This window comes from Plasmodium gallinaceum (genome assembly GCF_900005855.1).
Source record: "Plasmodium gallinaceum strain 8A genome assembly, contig: PGAL8A_v1_108, whole genome shotgun sequence".
In the NCBI taxonomy this organism is placed as follows: Eukaryota; Apicomplexa; class Aconoidasida; order Haemosporida; family Plasmodiidae; genus Plasmodium; species Plasmodium gallinaceum.
Window position 1 is genome coordinate 856,497 of NW_021628228.1, and position 19,653 is coordinate 876,149.

The following is a 19,653-nucleotide window of genomic DNA, read 5'->3' on the forward strand; positions in this document are numbered from 1 at the left end:
AAAAAAAAAAAAAAAAAATTTATATAAATAATAATAGATAATATGTTTAATAATTTACAACTATAAAAATAAAAATATATTTGCTCATGAAAAAAAAAAAAAGTACATTTTCTGTCTATTACATTTTTTTGCCTTTTTAAAAATTTTTTTCTCTTTATTCCTCTTGGCTTTTATTCTTATTAAAAATTTTTTTTTTTTTTTTTTTTTTTTTATATATTTTTCTTTTTTGCATTTTTCTTGACATATTTTTTTTTATCATTAAAATATAGATGGATAAAGTAACTTCAAAGCGAATTAAAAATAATGTTTTAAAAATTGAAAAAAGTTGTAATGGTGAAAAGAAAAACTTAAATAAAAGAAAAGTAAACATGAATAAAAAAAAAAGTGTTTTTGTTAATGAATTGAAAAATGAAGAGGTTATTAAAAAAAATTTAAAAAAAGTCAAAAATGATAAAATTTCAAAGAATGCAAAAGAAAAGTTAGAATCAACCTACTTAATTAACACAAGAAACAAAGAAAACCTTAAAAAAGAAACACTTTTTAAAGATTTAGATAAAGAAAAAAGGATGTCCAATTTAAATAGAGCAGTCGCAATAAAGGGAAGAAAAATTATGATTCCAGAAGATTCTGTAAATTTTTTGGTAAATAAAAAAAATGTTAATTTGAACAGTTCAAATTATGATATTATGAACTATTTTCAAAATAATAATATTGATACTAATAATTATGATAATTTAATAACAGATAATTATAATAATCCTAATTCTAATAATAATATCGATGATCATAAAAGTTTATTAAATCAAAATAATTATCTAAGTTTGAAAAACAATATAGAATGCAATTTAATGAATTATAAAAAATCAAAATTAGATAAAATTCATTTACAGAATTTTAATATGAACATTTATAAATCAAATGATATATCAAACAGCGAAACTAATGTTGAAAATAAAAATGATATATATATTAATGATAATGAATATATAATAGATAATGCAATTCTATTAAATGAAAAAAAATTGCAAAATAGTAATATTTTAGAGATTAGCAATAAGTCTTTTAAAGAATCCAAAGGACTTAATGAAATATTTGATATGAATAATTCAAAAGCATCTATTTTATTAAGTAGAAATTCTATTTACACATGTAAGGATGATAATGTTAATCATAACATTATGAATAATAATAAAAATAATATAAATGTTAATGATGATAATAATATTGTTAATAATAATAATCTTAATAATGGTAATAAAAATAACACGAATAATATGAGTATTGAGAAGGATTTAATAGAAAAAAATGAATGCAAAAATGAAGATAATTATATTTATAAATATAAAGAAAGAAACAAAGAGTATCTAGATTCCATTAATCTACCATTTAATAATAAAAGTGAAGGAAATAAAGATTTACTTATTAGTTCTATTCATAATAGAAATATTTTAAAGAATACTAAGTATAATGAAGAATTGTTCTCCAAGAATTTAATTAATTTTGAAAATTTTTGTTCTTACAAATTTAAAAAAAATATAAATAATAACATAATTAATAATATTTGTAATATGTATGAAGAAGATGCAAATTTTAATGTTTTTATTAATAAAAAAAAAATTGAAAATGCTAAAATAAAAGATGATTTTTTTAAGTTGAAATCAAATTCCTTTTTTCCCATAAAAAATGATCATTTTGAAGGAGAAAAATTGTTTAAAAAACCAAAGATATCTTTATATAATATTTTGATGAAAAAAAATAAATTTGAAGATGCAACAAAACTAGAAAACAAAGAAAGTGATAAAGCATCAAACATACTTTTAAATCATCAAGATTTACTAATTAATAAAAGAGAAAAAATTATTATAAACAATGATTCTAATACAAAAAATATAATGAAAAATTATATAAAAAATTTCTGGTTTATTAGTAAAAAAGAGTTTTTTGGTAAATATTCAAACTCATCTTTAAAATTAGAAAACAGAGAAGTGGAAAAATTAAAAGAGTTAATTTCATTTCGATCTAATGAAAATTATTCTATCGATGACCTTTTTAATGAAAATAATGATATTATTGAAGAAGAATTTCTTATAAAAGATTATATTACAGATGAAAAACTAAAAAATTTTAGTTTAGATTTAATAGATGGTTTTTTATACGATAAACAATCTTTATATGAAAGAGAAATGATAGAAAATGAAAAAATATTTACTCATATTTCTTTTAATCATAAAAATTATGATGTAAAAATAGAAAAACTATTAAATTTATTTCCAAGAGATTTTATGAAAAAATATAAAATTGTTAAAAAATTAGGAGAAGGAGTATATGGAAAAGTATTTAATGCTGAATCATTAGATGATTCTTATTTAAATTTCGCCATTAAAGTTCTTAGATATTTTTGGCCTAATTTCAAGTATAAATTTGGTTCAGAAGAATTTGCAATAAATGAATTTAATATTATGAGAATTTTATTTCATCCTAATGTGGTTTGTCTATTAGACAGTTTTAGAGTTCATACCTACAGAAAAGGAAAAGTGAAATGCCATAGAAATCAAAAAGCAAGAAATGAAAATGTATCGGCAGAATATGATTTCAGTTTTCAGAGACACAGAAAAGTAGAAAGAAATCAGTACTCTCCATCTCTTGATACAATAGAAAGAAATAATAAATATAAAAATTTGATTGCAAAAAATTATATAACTATTGAAGATTTAGAAAAAGATTTAGTTCTTTATAATATAGATAAAGATAATTTAAAAGATACAAAATTTAACACTGTGAATAGAAATATTAAAAGTTTAAGAAGTTATAATAATGATATTAATAACAGTAATAATCATAGTTATTCTTCTACAACATGCAAAAAAGATATAAAAAAGGAGAGAAGCAATGATATTTCTTCTAATCATCTAAGAAAAAAAATGAAAACATCGGTATGTAAAAATTGCTTAAATAGAAATGATACAAATAAAACAAAAAATAAAAGTTTAGATAAATTAAAATTTAGAAAACATTCCAAAAAATTAAAAAAAATAGAAAGTAAAAATAATGATTATATTGAAAACTGGGATTTGTTTCTAGTAATAGAAAAGTGTGATTGTAGTTTAAATGATATTTTAAATAAAGCAAAAAAGAAGCATTCGTTATTTATTCAACACATTAAGCAATGTACAGCTCAATATTTACCTAGTGAAAGAATAGATATGTGTTATGATCATATACATAATTATGTGAAATATGTATATTTGCCTTTAAAAAAAATTGAAAACCGTTCATTTTATCCAGAAATGCCATCTTTAACAGAAATGCAAACAAAAGTGATAATATATCAAATGTTACAAGGAATAAATCATTTTCATAAAAAATTTATAATACATAGAGACATCAAACCCGCCAATACTCTTATCAAAAATATTCAGTATTTATCAGATGGTTTAAATGATTCTAAAGAATGGATAGTTAAAATTGCTGATTTTGGGTTAGGTGTATATGATCATTTCTTAAAAGCAGAAACAAAAGATTGTAATATTATCACTTTACAATATAGACCACCTGAAATATTATGTAACAGTACTGTTTATAATTACTCTGTTGATATATGGTCTGTTGGTATAACAATGTGTGAATGTTTATTAGGATTTGTTCCAGTAACATCTAAGTTTGAATCATCTGTTTTATTTAAAATTTTAGTCTTTAGAGGATTACCAGATCAAAATTTCGATGATTTATTAAAAAAGGAATTTATTGGAGAATTACCAAAATTTAAAACTGACAGAATTAAAATGTTACAAATTATTTTCACAGATATATATGGTAGAAGAATTTTAGGTGATGATGGTATTGATTTAATTGATCAATTTTTAAGTTATGATTATAAAAATAGAATTACAGCAAATCAAGCATTAAAACATAAATGGTTTGAAGATGTTCATCTTTATTTAAATGATGACTTATTGAGATATTATAAGAAAAACGGAACTTACTATTTTTAAGAAAAAAAAAAAAAAAAAAATGAAATAATAAAGAGAATAAAACAAAAAGGAAATAAAACGAAATAAAAAAAAATAAATAAATATTCTTTATATATTGAACATAATATGAATACTTTATATATATTCAGTAAATTATCTAATATACCATCTTCAAAATTTTATTATATTATTCTTTTAAAAATTAAAAGTATATTTGTATATGTTTTTAATTTTTATACAAATAATGAATTATTTAAAATTCCTAATTATTAAAGTTATTGCACAATAGTAAAATACCATATTATGTTTGTGCTTAATTGTTTGTTTATTACTTACATAGTATTCATTAATTTAAAAAAAAAAAAAAAAATTAAATTATTTATATTTTTAAATCAAATATATATTTTAACTTTAAAAAGACAAAAAGAAAAAAAAGAATATTCCATTTCGTTTTTCATCATTTTAAAAGATACCTATTTTTCTATTTTTTATATAGTCAAGTTGATATAACATTTTGTATATTTATGGATTTATGAAATCATTATATATTCATAAATAATATATACATATACATATATATATATATATATATATAATTATTTTTTTTTATTTTTATTTTATTAAAAAATAGCCATATATATATATATATATACAAGTAATGTAAAAAAATACAATTTTTTGTTTATATTATATATATATATATTTACATATATATATTTTTAGGTTTTCATATAAATTTTCTCTGGCTTCTATATTTTTTATTTGTATACATAAATAAAAATAATATATATATACATTTTTTTTTTTTTTTTCAATATACCTTCTAAATCTTAAAATATAATTAAATTTATATTTATATATAATACTGTTCTTAGTACCAATTTCAATATATTTTTAAATCAGTATTATTAAAATAAATATATTTTAATGTTTAAAAAAACAACAATACATATTAATTTTTTCTTTTTTCATTTTAAATATTATTTATGCATTTAATAAATGTATAAAAAAAAAAAAAATGATTACACTGTCTGTATTTTTAAAATGATACATACATTTATATTAGCAAATATATAAATGTATATATTTACCTTTTTATGATAAAAATAAGTATAGGATTTTTATTTGAATTATGTTTTAATAACTAAAATAAAATATATATAATTTTTTTTTTTTAATATATAACTTTGTATAAATATTTATATTTTAGCATTAAAACTAAAACTTTTTTTTCAGTTACATAAAAAAAAAAATGCATATTAATGCTTCAAATGCAAATTTTAAATGAATTTTTTTTTTTTTTTATCTTCCTTTTATTAAAAAAAAAAAAAAAAAAAAAAAGAATACACTAAAGATTTGTTTATTAACTATTTTTGAGTTTTAATAAAAGTAACAAATATTTATCCTCGTTATTATATTGGTTAGATTTATAATTAATAGTATTATGTTTTAAGAATATAAAAGATGTATTATTAAAATTCTTAAGCATTGTACCTATTAGGCACATATGATATGTTTTAAAATAAAAGGGAAAAGTTAAAATATGATTTAAAATATGAAAAAGATAAAATATATTTAAAACAATCTTAAAAAAAAAAAAAAAAAAATTTTTAAAAGTGTCTATTTAAAAAATAAAAATATACAACATATTTAAATATAGATAATCGCTCAATATAAAAAAATATATACACAAAGTATATAAGAATACATATGAATACTATTAAAATAAAGAAATAACAGTACTATGTAATAATAAGAGTAATAATAAGTATAAAAATATTTAATTTAAAATAATTAGAAAAATTTTCTCTATAAGAAGATTCATCATTTATTTCATTTGTTAATCTTAAAATTCTTTCTGAAGTTTTTTTAGTAATTCTTGGAAGCTCACGAAATTTAAAAGGTTTAAAAGATTTAGAAGTATCAGATATTTCAGAAACTTTAGAATCTTCAGATGATTTAGATTCTTCAATAACTTCAGGAGATTGAAGAACGTCTGGAGATATTCTTTCGTTAGTTATAGTGAAATTAATTTCATTAAATTTATTTGAATTGGAATTTCTTGAAGGACATTTACATATAAAATTTGCATATTTTATGCCATTTTTTTCTAAAAAGGAACCAAAATTCTTAAAAACAACAAAACGTGTTTCAGTTAAGAAATAAGAATTACTTGATTGTATCTTTTTTTTTTTATTGTAGTATAAAAAAGGCATTGTTTTGGGAAATAAATTTTGTATTTGAATTAATTTATTAAAAAAATCTGTAAGAGCTAATGAACAAGGTTCAGAAGTTATTTCATTTTTTGTTTGACATATCATACCTATATAAGAAGTTTCTTCAAATTCATTTAATAAAAATTTCACTTTATCGTTATAATAATTATAATATTTGTAATAAATATCAAAAATATCTGAAAAATTTACACCTAGTACTTTTTTAATTGGATAAACATCTTTTTGAAATCTTATAAAAACATTACGTTTCTCTTCTGTTTCATTTTTCGTAAATTCTATTTTTATAGTCCTAGTATGAGGAATAATTGATGGAATAGTGATTTGTATCATATTATTATTAATAGTTATCAATTCATTTACATTGGAAAAGCTAATAATATCATATAAAGATATATGTGATTCATTATAAATAACATTAGATTTTGCTAATTCTCTATCAATTATCCATTCATCATTATAACGTATATTTATTTTACTTTGACTATGAACAAAAAAATCGCAAGAATCTAATGAAATGTCGCAGTTGTATTCCTTATAAAAGTTTTTTGATATTAATGATACTTCTAATTTTTCTTTATTATTACTTTCAAATATGCATTTGCTTCCTGCAAAATTAGTAAAAGTTAAAATATACTTATAGAAATAGAAAGTATAAATTTTTATATCTTCTTCTTCTTTATTTTCTTCTTCTAAATAATATAAATTAGTCTTCTTATTTTTGTATAAATGATTTGATAAAAAACATTTTTCTTGTAAGTTAAATTTGCTTGGAACAACGATGCTAAAATTTATTTCATCATGATTAGAAGATGTAACGTTCATATTATTTATATTTATTACACAACTGTTATTTAAAAAATTATTCATAACATATAAACTTCCCCCACTTTTGTATTCACATCCTTCTACTTTCATAACTAAATTCTAAAAAAAAAAAAAAAAAAAAAAAAGTATGCAAACATAGTAAAACACAAATATATATATATATGATTCATAAAATAATGTATAATTTTATATATAATTTATGTTATCATTTAAAATTTATAAATATAAATAAAAATATTCATAAAATTTTTTACTATGTTATCTTACTTCAAATATAGTATAAAAGATATTTTCATTTTCACTTTTCTTGTATGTAATTATTAATGATTCATTTTTATAATATGATGATACATTAGAGCATGGAGATTCTGTTATTATTCTATTTATTTCATTATTTATATTTGTATAGTTAAATGACCAACCTATATAACACATATTTTCTTTTTCAAAAGCAACCATCTCAAAGTATTCATTTCTCAATATATGTTTATATTTAAAATTATCTAGATCTTTTATTACTTTATTTAAGATATCACATTCATATTTATCATCTAATTTAATACATTTCAATTCATAGAAATTAATGTCATTTAAATCATCAAATAAGTTAAAATAAACATAATCTTCCTCAAATTTTACCTCCATTCTATAATGACCCATTGGAATTTTTTTTTTTAAAACAAATTCAATAGAATTATCATCCTCCATTGATAAACCATAATCAAAAGAGAAAGTACAAAAAATGTTTTCATCTCTATTCATTCCACAAACACATAATGATTTTTTGCTTTGGTAAAAGTAAGTAATTTTAGAAATCATATTAAATTTATGTAAAATATCATAACTTAAACTAATTTCATCTATATGATCTGAAGGTTCTGTATAATTATTAAATACTGTTATTCTTATTTTTCTGTCATAACTGTAAATTAAAATTAATTTTTCTAGTAAATAATCATCTACAAATATAAATAGATTAATCTTTTTGTTTGTTCTCAAAACTTCCAAGCTATTTCCCCATACTAAATCCTTTGTAAAAAATTTTCTAAAAACTAAACCATTATGATCATCTTCTCCAGCAAAAAAACAATAATGTAAAATAAAATCTTTATTTAAATTTATAAATCCATTGTACTCACAATTATATGTTACATCTAAAAATAATTGTCTTTCTTCTTTTTTAGTAGGATCAAATTTTCTCAATTTTTCACTAAGTATAAATAAATTACTCAGCAATATTATTTTTATTAAAATATAATTTAATTTATGCATTATTTAGAATTAATAATAGTTTACTTTCAAAAAAAAGAAAAAAAAAGAAAAAAAAAGAAAAAAAAGACAGTAAACAAAAAAAAAAAAAAAAAAAACTTATAATTAATAAACGAATTGAATAAAAATTGAATAAGTTTCAAATCTACATTAATAAAGTAAATAAGAAAATAATACAAATAGAATAAGAACCACTTTTTTGCTTAAAAATAATATAATACACATAAAGACATACTAAATACTATTAATAATAATAAAAATAGCCTATATTTGTTAAACTATAAAATAAAAATGATTAAAAATATTAAAATATAAATAAAAATTCTATATAATAAATTTAATGTATTACATATATATTTATTAATTTTTAAAAATATTTTAATATTTAAAACATTAATATTATTTAAAGCCCAAAGTTAAAAAAAAAAAAATTAATTCGTATAAAGATTACTAAAATCATTCAAAAAAAGAACTTTAAAAAAACACCCATACATATAAAAGAAATATTTCTTTTTTAAAATATAATTTTTATATTTTTATTTTTTTTTTTTTTTTTGCATTAAGTAGAATATTTATAACAAGACAAATAATTTATTTTAAAATTATTTTCATTTTTCCTCACTTTTTTTGGCTTCATAAAATCTACATGTTTTTTTTTTATTTTTTTAATACAACTGTTTTAAAATAAAATATAATTTTATAAAACCTACAATTATATATAAATAGAAAAAAATAAATTTAAACAAAATAGTATCTATAGTTGTAAGGACAATTCTAGGATAAAAATATAAAAAGTAAATAAGAAATAAAAATTTTAAAATTTATATAATAATATGTATCTTTATTATAGTTTTTTCATTTTTATTTTTTTTTTTTTCTGAATAAACTTTAATTTCACTCAAATATTATATTTGCTTTTTATTATTTATAAGATTCATTTGGGTGTGTGTATTATATTTTTTTTTTTTTATAAAAAAAGACATGCATTTTTTTTTTCTCATTTTGATGAAAAAAAAAAAAAAAAATTAAATAAAATTAATTTAATTTTTGCTTTTTATTTTTTATATATTTCATTTAAATAAATTTTAATTTCTATATAAACTCGTATGTTCTTTAATATATGTCATTTAAATTCTACAAAATGAAAAATCATAAAATGTAATATTTCACATGAACAAGCAATAAAATCTTTTGAGTTTATATGAACGTAAAACATATTATAATGATAAATACAACCAACATAATAATATTTATATAATAATTATAATGGATTTTAAAATAATCATTTTTTTTTTTTTCTCCTTTTTATATTATTGTGAAATGAAAATATAAATTTATAGATATCATTATTAAATTTATATTTATATATTTTTATAGAGCTATTTGTTAAAGTTATATTTAATTTAGAATACTTTTTACAACATTCTTAAAAACCTTCACATTTCTTTTTTTTCAAATGAAATAAAGTTTGTTAAAAAAATATAGGAATTTTAAAATAGATGATAATTGCATTAAAAAATTGTCTTATTAATTTCATATGAAAATCTATGATTTTTTTTTTTTTTCTTTTGAAATACTTAGAAGATAAATTTGTTTTAATCAAATTTATTAAAAACATTAAATCGTAATAAATAGGCAAATAATTTTAAAAAAGGAGAAAAAAAAATATTTAAAAAAGAGTTTATGGTAAAACTACATAAAAATTTTATTTTAATTATTTACAATAATTTATTAACCTATATATTAATATTTTTCAGAAATATTTATGACTTTGTCATAAAAATATCTTTATATTTATTAAATAATATATTTTTCTAAGAAGTCTTCATATATACAATTTCAATATTTTAAGTTTCAACTTTTTTCTCATAAGTAATTCTTAGATCTTTCTGATATTTAAATACTATTTCAATTTATAATTTTTTTTTTTCCTAATATATATAATGAAAAATAAATAACTTCTACAAAATTATAAATATATATGGTGTACCTTTTATTAGTTTTATTTTAATAAAAATAAGATTTATCATAGCTAGATTTTCAATATGCTAAAGAAAAATATGTTAATTCTAAATAATTTTTTTATTCTAACATTACATTTAGTTTTATGTAATTTATTATGTATACTGTTATTTATATAATATCTTTATGTTGAATAAATATATATTTAAAAAAAAAAAAAAAAAAATGCATTTTATATAAGCATATATAAGCATAAAAGAACAAACATTTACATATTTTATATAATTGAAATTACAAATTTATTTTTAGTACAAATTTTTTCCAAAATATTAAAAAAAAAAGTGTAATTTTTAATATCTGTAATTCATATTTACATCAAAATATATTTATATATATACATATATATCTAAAAGGATTTTTTTTATTTTTATTTTAATTTTTTTTTTTTTTTTTTTTTTTTTTGTACTAAAAGATAATAAAAAGCATTGCTTTTATTCAGATTATATTTATATTTAAGTAATACACATAAATAAAAAATATTTTAATTTTTTTTTTTTTTTTAAATTTATCCCAAATGAAGCTTAATAATATATGTAAAATAAAAGGAAACAAATATTGATGCATAATTATATAGCTTTCAGAAAGTGATTTTTTGTTCTTTTTTTTTTTTAACAAAAAAATTTCCATATATTTATATATAATTATAAATTATATAAGAATCATTTTAATTTTCTGTTAATAACTAAATAAATACTTTAAATTTTTTTTTTTTTTTTTGGAATTTTTTTTATTTAATAAAATTATTATAATATGGCAGGATTAAGTGCAGGGTATGATTTATCAGTATCTACTTTTTCACCAGATGGGAGGCTATATCAAGTTGAATATATCTATAAATCGATAAATAATAATAATACAGCTTTAAGTTTAGAATGTAAAGATGGAATAATAAGTTGTTGTATTAATTCAAATTTAGATAAAAATAAAATGATTAAGAAAAATAGTTATAATAGATTATATCACATTAATAACAACATTATAATTACATATGCAGGATTAGATGGAGATGCAAGAAATATAATAGATAGAGCAAAAAGTGAAGCTAATAACTATTATTATAATTTTCATACAAATATACCATTACATATTTTAGCTAATAGAATTTCTTTATATATTCACGCATATACATTATATTGGCATTTAAGGCCATTCGCTTTATCAATTATTCTAGCTTCATTTGATAAAAATGAAAAAGGTAATTTAAAAAGAAGAGAATCCTTTATATATATTGTATTTTACAACTTATTATTATATATATATGTATCGAAAAGAAAAAAAATAACAAGATATAAAAGTTATTTTTAGTATATAAATTATGATATTAAAGAATATATGATTATATAGTACTGATTTTGCATTATATATATATATATATATATATATATATATATAAAATACAGTAAGAATATTATGACATTATTTTTTTAAACGTTAAAAAAAAAAAAAAAAATACTATATCTTATTATCCTTTTTATTTAATTTTTATATATTCATATGTTTTTATTTCACATTATTTATTAGGTGAAATATACTGCATAGAACCAAATGGGGCATGTTATAAATACTCAGGAGTAGTTATAGGAAAGAATAAAGAAATGTTTAAAACAGAGATTGAAAAAAAAAATTACAAAAACATAAATGTAAAAGATGCTTTAGTCGATATTTATAAAATTATATTAACTAGTGATGATCATATTAATAAAGATAATTTATCAAATTTAGTTAATTTATCATGGATATGTGAAGAGTCTTCATATGAATTTCAAAATATAGAGGAAAGTATATTAGAAAACGCAATGAAAATAGCTTTAGAATATGTAGAACAATTAAATCAATAAAAATTAAAAAAAAAAAAAATTAAGATTATGTAACAAAAAATACATTTATCTATATTATTATAAATCTTTTTTTTTTTTTTTTTTTTTTTTTTACTTTATTATTAAATTCTACTATATTTTACTTTTTTTAAGATTATATCTATTATGAAAATATATATAAATACCATTAAATCAATAAAAAGGTTAAAACACTTATACAAATATAATTAAATAATAAATGAAAGTTCATATAAATATGAATACAAAAAATTTAGAGAAAAACAGCTTTCACAATTATACATAATTACAAAATATTTTAATAAAAAAAGAAGAAGCCTAAAAGAAAATATACTAACATATATCTTAATTTAAAATGAAATAAATAATCAAAAAAAAAAAATATATATATATATATTTCTTTTTATGTTTTTATCTTAAACTGTTTAAAAATTTATGTTAATGATAACACAAATGGGCTTTTGAAAGTTCTTTGTTTATTTTTATTTATTACATTCTTAAACACTAAAAATATTATAATAAAAAAAAAAAATTTCTGTTACATATATTAGTATATTTATATTTATATATATATATATATATTTTTTTTTTTTTTTTTTTTTATTAGCAAGTACGGCTATAAATTAAAAACCATATTTTTAATATTTAAATTATCATAAAATTTTTTTATACTTACAAAAAATTTAAAAAAAAATTAAAATATATTAAATGATTATAACTTGATAAATTTATTGTTAATTTCTTAAAAATATTTGTATATAAAATATGGGAATTTGTAATTAATTAGTAATGTTTTTTTAATAATTTTATTTTTGAAATTATCTTGAAAAATAAAATAATTATAGTTAATAATAGATTTATTTAAATTTTATTTTAGCATGTTAACTAAATGTAATTATATTATTTTTTGTTTCTTTTTTTTTTTTTTTTTATATTTAAAATTAATAAATAGGAAAATAATTTGAGTCAAAATGAACATAATAGATGAATATGACTTAGATATGTATAAAAATCTTGTTATGACCAATAATTGCAAAGATGAGGAATTATTATGTATATTCAATACTTCTAGCTTTTTAAACACAATGTGTTTTTTCCTTTTTTTTATCATGTTTTTATGGTTTTTATCAATTGTATCAAGGTTTTATGCATCGTATAATATTATGAAATATCTAAAAAATAGGAAGGTACTTCTTTAAAAAATATTTATTACATACATGATAGTTCTTTTTATAATTAAAAATAATTTATATCTCTTTGTTGTTCCTTATTATATTAACATATGTAAATGTTATTCATTATACTTATAATTGTATGTTTATTATACTATTTAACTTTTTTTTTTTTTTTAATATACACATAATATTTCTTTTAGGCAATTTATATGAAAAATATGTCAAGATATATTAATGAAGTTAAAATGCTTTGTAGAAGTCACGTAAATGATATTATAAGAATAAAAAAAAAAATAACACCAAAAAGCGTTGATAAAATAAATTTAAATATAAGTGTAAAAAATAATATACAACTATATAAAAATTATTTAAGTTCTAGTTGTAATGATTTAAATCAGCTATATAAATATTCTATTTCTTTCACATTTTCTTCAAAAAATTCACTGTATATTAGATTGTTTTGGGGAGTATTATTAAAAGAAGTAAACGAAATTATTCATAACAGAATGGAATTAAATAAAAAATCTATAAATGGGCCAAACACTGTAATATGCATAGATAATTTTAAAAATTTTTTTAAGGATGGATTTAGTAAATCAATACCAAATAAACAAATCTCAGATGCAACTACTTTGTTATTAGATAAAAAAAAAAATGATTATTACTTAGATTCTAAAGATGATGAAATGATTGATTTCAATACATGTTTTTATAAATCACCAAAATCATTTTTTAGTAACGGTAATAATGTTACTTATACTATGCCATATGATGAAAATTTTTGCGTAACCGAAATTCTAAATGAAATAGAAGTTGAAAAGACTAATGTGATTAAACAAAAAGAAAAAGAGGAAAATGAAAACAAAAAGAAAAAACTAAAGAAAAACAAGATAGATGTTCAAGAAAATACAATAATGAGTAACGAAGATAATATAAGAATACCTTTAATAATTGTTTTAAATGATATTCCTTCTGATGATCAATTCAATTTAAATAAAGCTAGCAAAAAACCAAAAAAAAATGATAATTGTAATACATTAATTGTTTTAGTAGACTTTAAAAAAATAAAGGATAAATATAAACCTTTTATAATTAAAGATATATGTGTATTAAATCAAAATGTTTCTTCCCAAAAATCAAAAAAAAAATGCAACATTGTTCAATTTATAGACATTTTAGATATATATGGTCATGAAGAACATGATAAAGAGTGTTTAATTTGTATGACTTCATACAAAGATACTTTATTAATGCCATGTCGCCATTCTTCATTTTGTTATGATTGTATGAAATCATTAAGGCAAGAAAAATGCCCAATCTGCAGATGTCTTTTTACTTCATTTATTAAGTTCCCATTAAAGAATATAGATAAAAATGAAATAACATAATATATATAAATAAATATATATATATATATATATATATATATATTTTTTTTAATAAGTTAATATTTCCCTCAATTTATTTCTATATTATGAAAAATAAAATCACTATTTTAATTGAATTTCATAAAAAATATTTTTTTTTTTTTAATAACAAACATTTATATTTTTATTCTATATAATTTTTTTTTTATTATCCTTTTGATAAAAAATTTCTAAAATACCATTTTTTTATGTAATTTTGACATAATTATTTTTTTATGTAAATACTTTTAAAATTTTATTTTTTATGTAATTAAAACTTGCATATATACACTTTATTATTTTAATTTTATTTAAAAAATAATTTTAAAATTTGCAATAATTTTTTGTTATCCTAAAACTGTAATTCCAATTAATTTTTAACTTTAACATGGATAACCTTTTATTTCTTTAGTTTTCTTCTTTTTTTTTTTTTTTTTTTTTTTTTTTTTTGTTTTTAATTATATATATTACACATGCTAATAAAATGATTTCTTGTAATAATTTTCAAAAACAAAAAATATCCTTTTTGAATTATTAAAAAAAACTATTACATTTATATATACACATATATAATGATAAAAATAAGAAAAAAAAAAAAAAAAATAATAAAATAAAATAACATTTCATATATATATTTCATGTAAATAATCCAAAATAATCACATTTTAAACCCTTTTTATTTTCTTTATAAATAAAATACATTATGAATTTTACAAATTTTAAAATTTAAAAGAAAAAACCTAAAACTTTTCCTCCTGTATGTTTTCTTCTTGCTTCTTCGTGATCCATTATCCCATATGGTGTTGTTAAAATTAAATGGCCAAAAAGTCTACTTGGTAATATGCTTGTTATAATCTTTTCAATTTCTTCTAATTTTACATCATACCTATTTAAATATTAAAAAAAAAATTTTAATATCTTTTTTAATGTATTTCATTAAATTTTTTTTTATGAAATTTGCTATTTTTTTTACATATATATTAGTATACACATGTTAATATATATATATATATATATACCTTGGTGATATAACAGCACACTTATTTATTCTTCCCAATAAATTAACAACAATTTTTCCTGATCTGTGATCATCTACTATTTCAAAGTTTCCAATATATCCCTTTTTTTGCATATATCTCAAAAATCTTATAACAACTTTTGATGAAGGACGAATTAAAACTTGTCGTCTTCCCCTCTTTTCAGCATTATTTATTGTTTTCAAGCAATCGGCTAATACACTCATGCGAACCATCTATTATTAAGAAAAAAAAAATATATATAAATATATTATCGATTATATAATCTTAAAAAAAAAAAATAAATAAATAAATAATAGAAATATGAAAAAATAAAATTTAAAAAAAAAAAAATCACAAGTTAAAAAAAACTTCTGAAATTTTTTTTTTTCTATATTTATAATGAAATACAAAATATTATATAATTTTTAAAAAATAATCAATGGATTATATATATAGAAAAGTGTTTTTATTATTTTAATTTTTTTTTTTCTTTTTTTTTTGTTTTTTACTTTGAATAATTCAATTTTTGGTGTATTCAAAAAAAATTTATAAATTAATCAGAAATAAAAAGAGAATGAATTTTAATTTTTAAAAAATTCTTAAAAATTTCAGTATTTTCTAAAATTAAAATGTATATTGAAATACTTTCTAATAAATATATTTGAATTAAATTTTTTTTTCTTAATATTTTTTAAAAATTTTTTGTTATACGAATTTTTTTTTTTATTTTGTGAATATTTTTTTTTTTTTAAAGTATCATGTTTATATTGGAGTATTATTTTTTGTGAATTTATGCTCTTAAATTTTTTTTTTCTACATTAATGCACTGAAAAAAAAAAAAAAAAAAAAAAAAAAAAAATACATTAATTAAAAAAAAGAGAAATAAAATATATTGTGATTTATAATTTTTCTTAATTTCAATAATCTTCATTACTCTAAATAAATAATAAAATATTTGTTCCTTATATATAAAATTTAAAAATTTACAAGATATATAATTTTTTTTTGATCACACTTTTTAATAGAAAATTTTTATGATGTTAATTTATTTATTTTTTTTTTTTTATATGATTGTTTTAATATCTTCATATATTTAAACTTATTTATAACATGTTAAGCCCCTTTTCTTTTTCTTTTTTTTAATATATTTTAAAAGGCATATAAATATATTAATATAAAACTTAAAAAAGCATATAATTTAAGGAAAACTTTTTTTCATATTTCTAAATGTATACACCTAGTAAAACGTTAAAGTCTCTTATATTTAAATAACAAAAAAAATAAGATAAATTTCAAATAATAGATAATATTTAATGGTTGATACAAGAATTTTTGTAGGAAATAATTTAATAATTAGAAGTTTTAATTTAATATTAATTTCAAAATTTTGTATATTCTATAATTTTAATTTTTTTTTTTTTTCCTCTTTTTTTTTTAAATAAGGCTATTTAAAACTAAAATTATAAAATAAAATATTAAAAAAAAAAGAAAGAATAATAGAAATAATCTATTATAATAATAATAAAAAAAAAAAAAAAAAAAATTATTAAATAAACACTAATTTTTTATAATAATATTTATGTAATATATTACATTTATACAAAAAATGCTCTGCAAATTGCATAATGTAAGAGCATTCATATAAATTTTTATTCTTTTCATAATTTTTTTATAAGTGAATTATTTTATTTTTAAGTATAATTTTAATGTCATCTATAATAATAAATTTTTCTTTTTTTTTTTTTTTTTTTATATATTTATAGAGGCATATATTGCAAATCAAATATTTCAAATAATAAATGTAATTGCAAAAGTAAATACTAAAAGAAACATTTGTATACATAGACAATTTTAAAAAAAATTACCTGATAAAAACTAAAAAACAAAAAAAAAAAATAAATAAAATAAAAAATAAAAAGAATATATATATGAAAATATTTTTGTCTTAATAAGGTTAAAAAAATATTTATTCTTAAATTTTTGAACATTTAAAAAAAAAAAAAAAAAAAAAAGCACTACATAAATATAGATTAATATTTTCATATCTTTTTACTGAAAAAAATTTATATAAATATATATATATATATTTTTATCTTTTTTTGTATATTCGAATATTGTATGCTATTATATTTAATTATATTTTATTTTTTCATATTATTTTTATCATTATACTTTATTAGTTATATAACCATTTATAATTTTTTTTTTTTTTAATAATGTATTTTTAGAATTTTATTATTTTTTATAATATTATAATTGTAATAATAATTTTATACGTATATATTTTTATTATGATTAGTTAACATTTCTTCTCCTTATTCCTTCCTGAACTAATTTCTCCGTTAAATTTCCTGTAATTTGTGTTAAATGGCTAGTAGCTGTTTGACTGATTTTCTGAACAGTGTCATCAATTGTTTTTTCATGTTTTAATAAAATTGGTCTAATAATAAAATTATATACCATTTCTGCTCCTCTAACTTGTGGCATATATAAATATAAAAGAAAAAGTAATTTTATTAAATAATAAAAAGGGATCCAAAATAAAATTATATCAATTAAATATTCAAGAAAAAAAAACAAAGAAAAAACAACCCAATATGTTAACCATAATTTTGTTTCATCTGTACTTTGAGACTCCACAGCTTTAAAAGATTGATACGCTATATTATTATTCAATTAATATAAAAGAAATTAAAAATAAAATCATATGAATATATATTTTAATATATGCACATAAAAAAAAATATATATATTATTTTATGAATATACATACCTATAGAGGTTATTTAAATGAGAGTATAAAAAATAATATGAACATAATACATAAATTATAAACTTATTTTTTTTTTTTTTTTTTTTTTTGTTATTTATTTATTTGTTTTTACTCTCCCTTTTTAATCTATTAATTTTTTTTATAATACCTGGATATGCAAATCCAAGTACATTGCATATTAATGCTGCTCCCCATCCAAATATCAATGAAATAAATAAAAAAAAAAAAAAAGGAACAATAATATAGGATGGTTTAACACCAAACTTTTTTGCTAAATCATTTATAAATGGATGTTTTTTTATGTGATCATCTATATTATCAAATACTTTACTAACATCCAAATTATTCAGTTTATCACTTAATACTTTTGATGATAATTTTTTAATACCTTGAACACCTTGTACTACATTACATTTTTCTTGTTCTTTTTCTTTATCGTATTCTTTTATTTTATCCATTTTTTTAAAAAATATTCTTTCAAAAATGGTATTTTTTTATTAACATATATAGAAGTTTTTCTTTTAAACTAATTTCTAAATAACTATATTAATAATTTTATGTTCTTAATTTACACAATATATAATATCTTATTTTTTTTTTATTATATTATTGTGAAATTTTTACATATATAATTACGAAAGAAGAAATATAAAAATATGCTTTTTTATATATTAAAAAACCTTAGATATACTGAATTATTATTGTAGCTAACTTTTATAATGTTTTTTAATTCAATTTTTTTTTTTTTTTAAATGAATTTTTTTTTAGCTTTATATTTAAATGTTTAGTTTAATTTAAATTTTATTATAATTATTTAATCTTTTTTTTTTTTTTTTTATATTATTTATTAATAATTTTAGGAAATTATTTTGGCATTTTTTTTTTTTTTTCCGAAGACTAATGAAAATAAGTGCAAAAATATGATATTAATAATAATCAAACTTTAAGACTAAAAAATATATTATTTTTAAATATCTATTAATATGCATATTTCTTAATGAATTGTCGAATAATTTTTTTTCTTATAAAAAGTGGTAGTTTTTTATAATTTAAGTTATTGCCACAAAAAAAAAAAAAAAAAAAAAAAAAAAAAAAAAAAAAAAAAAAAAAAAAAAAAAAAA

General features: G+C 16.9%; 6 protein-coding genes across 6 annotated transcripts; 3 read left to right on the plus strand and 3 right to left on the minus strand.

The window, feature by feature from the left end:
- Window positions 1-269: 269 nt before the first annotated feature.
- On the plus strand, window positions 270-3,992 carry PGAL8A_00399100 (cdc2-related protein kinase 4, putative; the record flags this gene model as incomplete). Its single annotated transcript, XM_028670347.1, has 1 exon — window positions 270-3,992. The coding sequence occupies one exon, from the start codon at window positions 270-272 to the stop codon at window positions 3,990-3,992; it is 3,723 nt and encodes a 1,240-aa protein (XP_028527108.1).
- Window positions 3,993-5,713: 1,721 nt separating this feature from the next.
- On the minus strand, window positions 5,714-8,305 carry B9 (6-cysteine protein; the record flags this gene model as incomplete). The annotated part of the gene is made up of 2 exons (XM_028670348.1): window positions 5,714-7,132; window positions 7,301-8,305. The coding sequence occupies 2 exons, from the start codon at window positions 8,303-8,305 to the stop codon at window positions 5,714-5,716; spliced, it is 2,424 nt and encodes an 807-aa protein (XP_028527109.1).
- A 2,769-nt stretch (window positions 8,306-11,074) lies between these two features.
- Window positions 11,075-12,162, plus strand: PGAL8A_00399300 (proteasome subunit alpha type-3, putative; the record flags this gene model as incomplete). Its single annotated transcript, XM_028670349.1, has 2 exons — window positions 11,075-11,519; window positions 11,846-12,162. The coding sequence occupies 2 exons, from the start codon at window positions 11,075-11,077 to the stop codon at window positions 12,160-12,162; spliced, it is 762 nt and encodes a 253-aa protein (XP_028527110.1).
- A 968-nt stretch (window positions 12,163-13,130) lies between these two features.
- On the plus strand, window positions 13,131-14,722 carry PGAL8A_00399400 (E3 ubiquitin-protein ligase, putative; the record flags this gene model as incomplete). Its single annotated transcript, XM_028670350.1, has 2 exons — window positions 13,131-13,346; window positions 13,535-14,722. 2 exons carry the CDS (start codon window positions 13,131-13,133, stop codon window positions 14,720-14,722), a joined length of 1,404 nt encoding a protein of 467 aa, XP_028527111.1.
- A 744-nt stretch (window positions 14,723-15,466) lies between these two features.
- Window positions 15,467-15,992, minus strand: PGAL8A_00399500 (40S ribosomal protein S15A, putative; the record flags this gene model as incomplete). Its single annotated transcript, XM_028670351.1, has 2 exons — window positions 15,467-15,626; window positions 15,760-15,992. The coding sequence occupies 2 exons, from the start codon at window positions 15,990-15,992 to the stop codon at window positions 15,467-15,469; spliced, it is 393 nt and encodes a 130-aa protein (XP_028527112.1).
- A 2,062-nt stretch (window positions 15,993-18,054) lies between these two features.
- On the minus strand, window positions 18,055-18,990 carry PGAL8A_00399600 (HVA22/TB2/DP1 family protein, putative; the record flags this gene model as incomplete). The annotated part of the gene is made up of 2 exons (XM_028670352.1): window positions 18,055-18,419; window positions 18,645-18,990. The coding sequence occupies 2 exons, from the start codon at window positions 18,988-18,990 to the stop codon at window positions 18,055-18,057; spliced, it is 711 nt and encodes a 236-aa protein (XP_028527113.1).
- Between the last annotated feature and the right edge of the window lie 663 nt (window positions 18,991-19,653).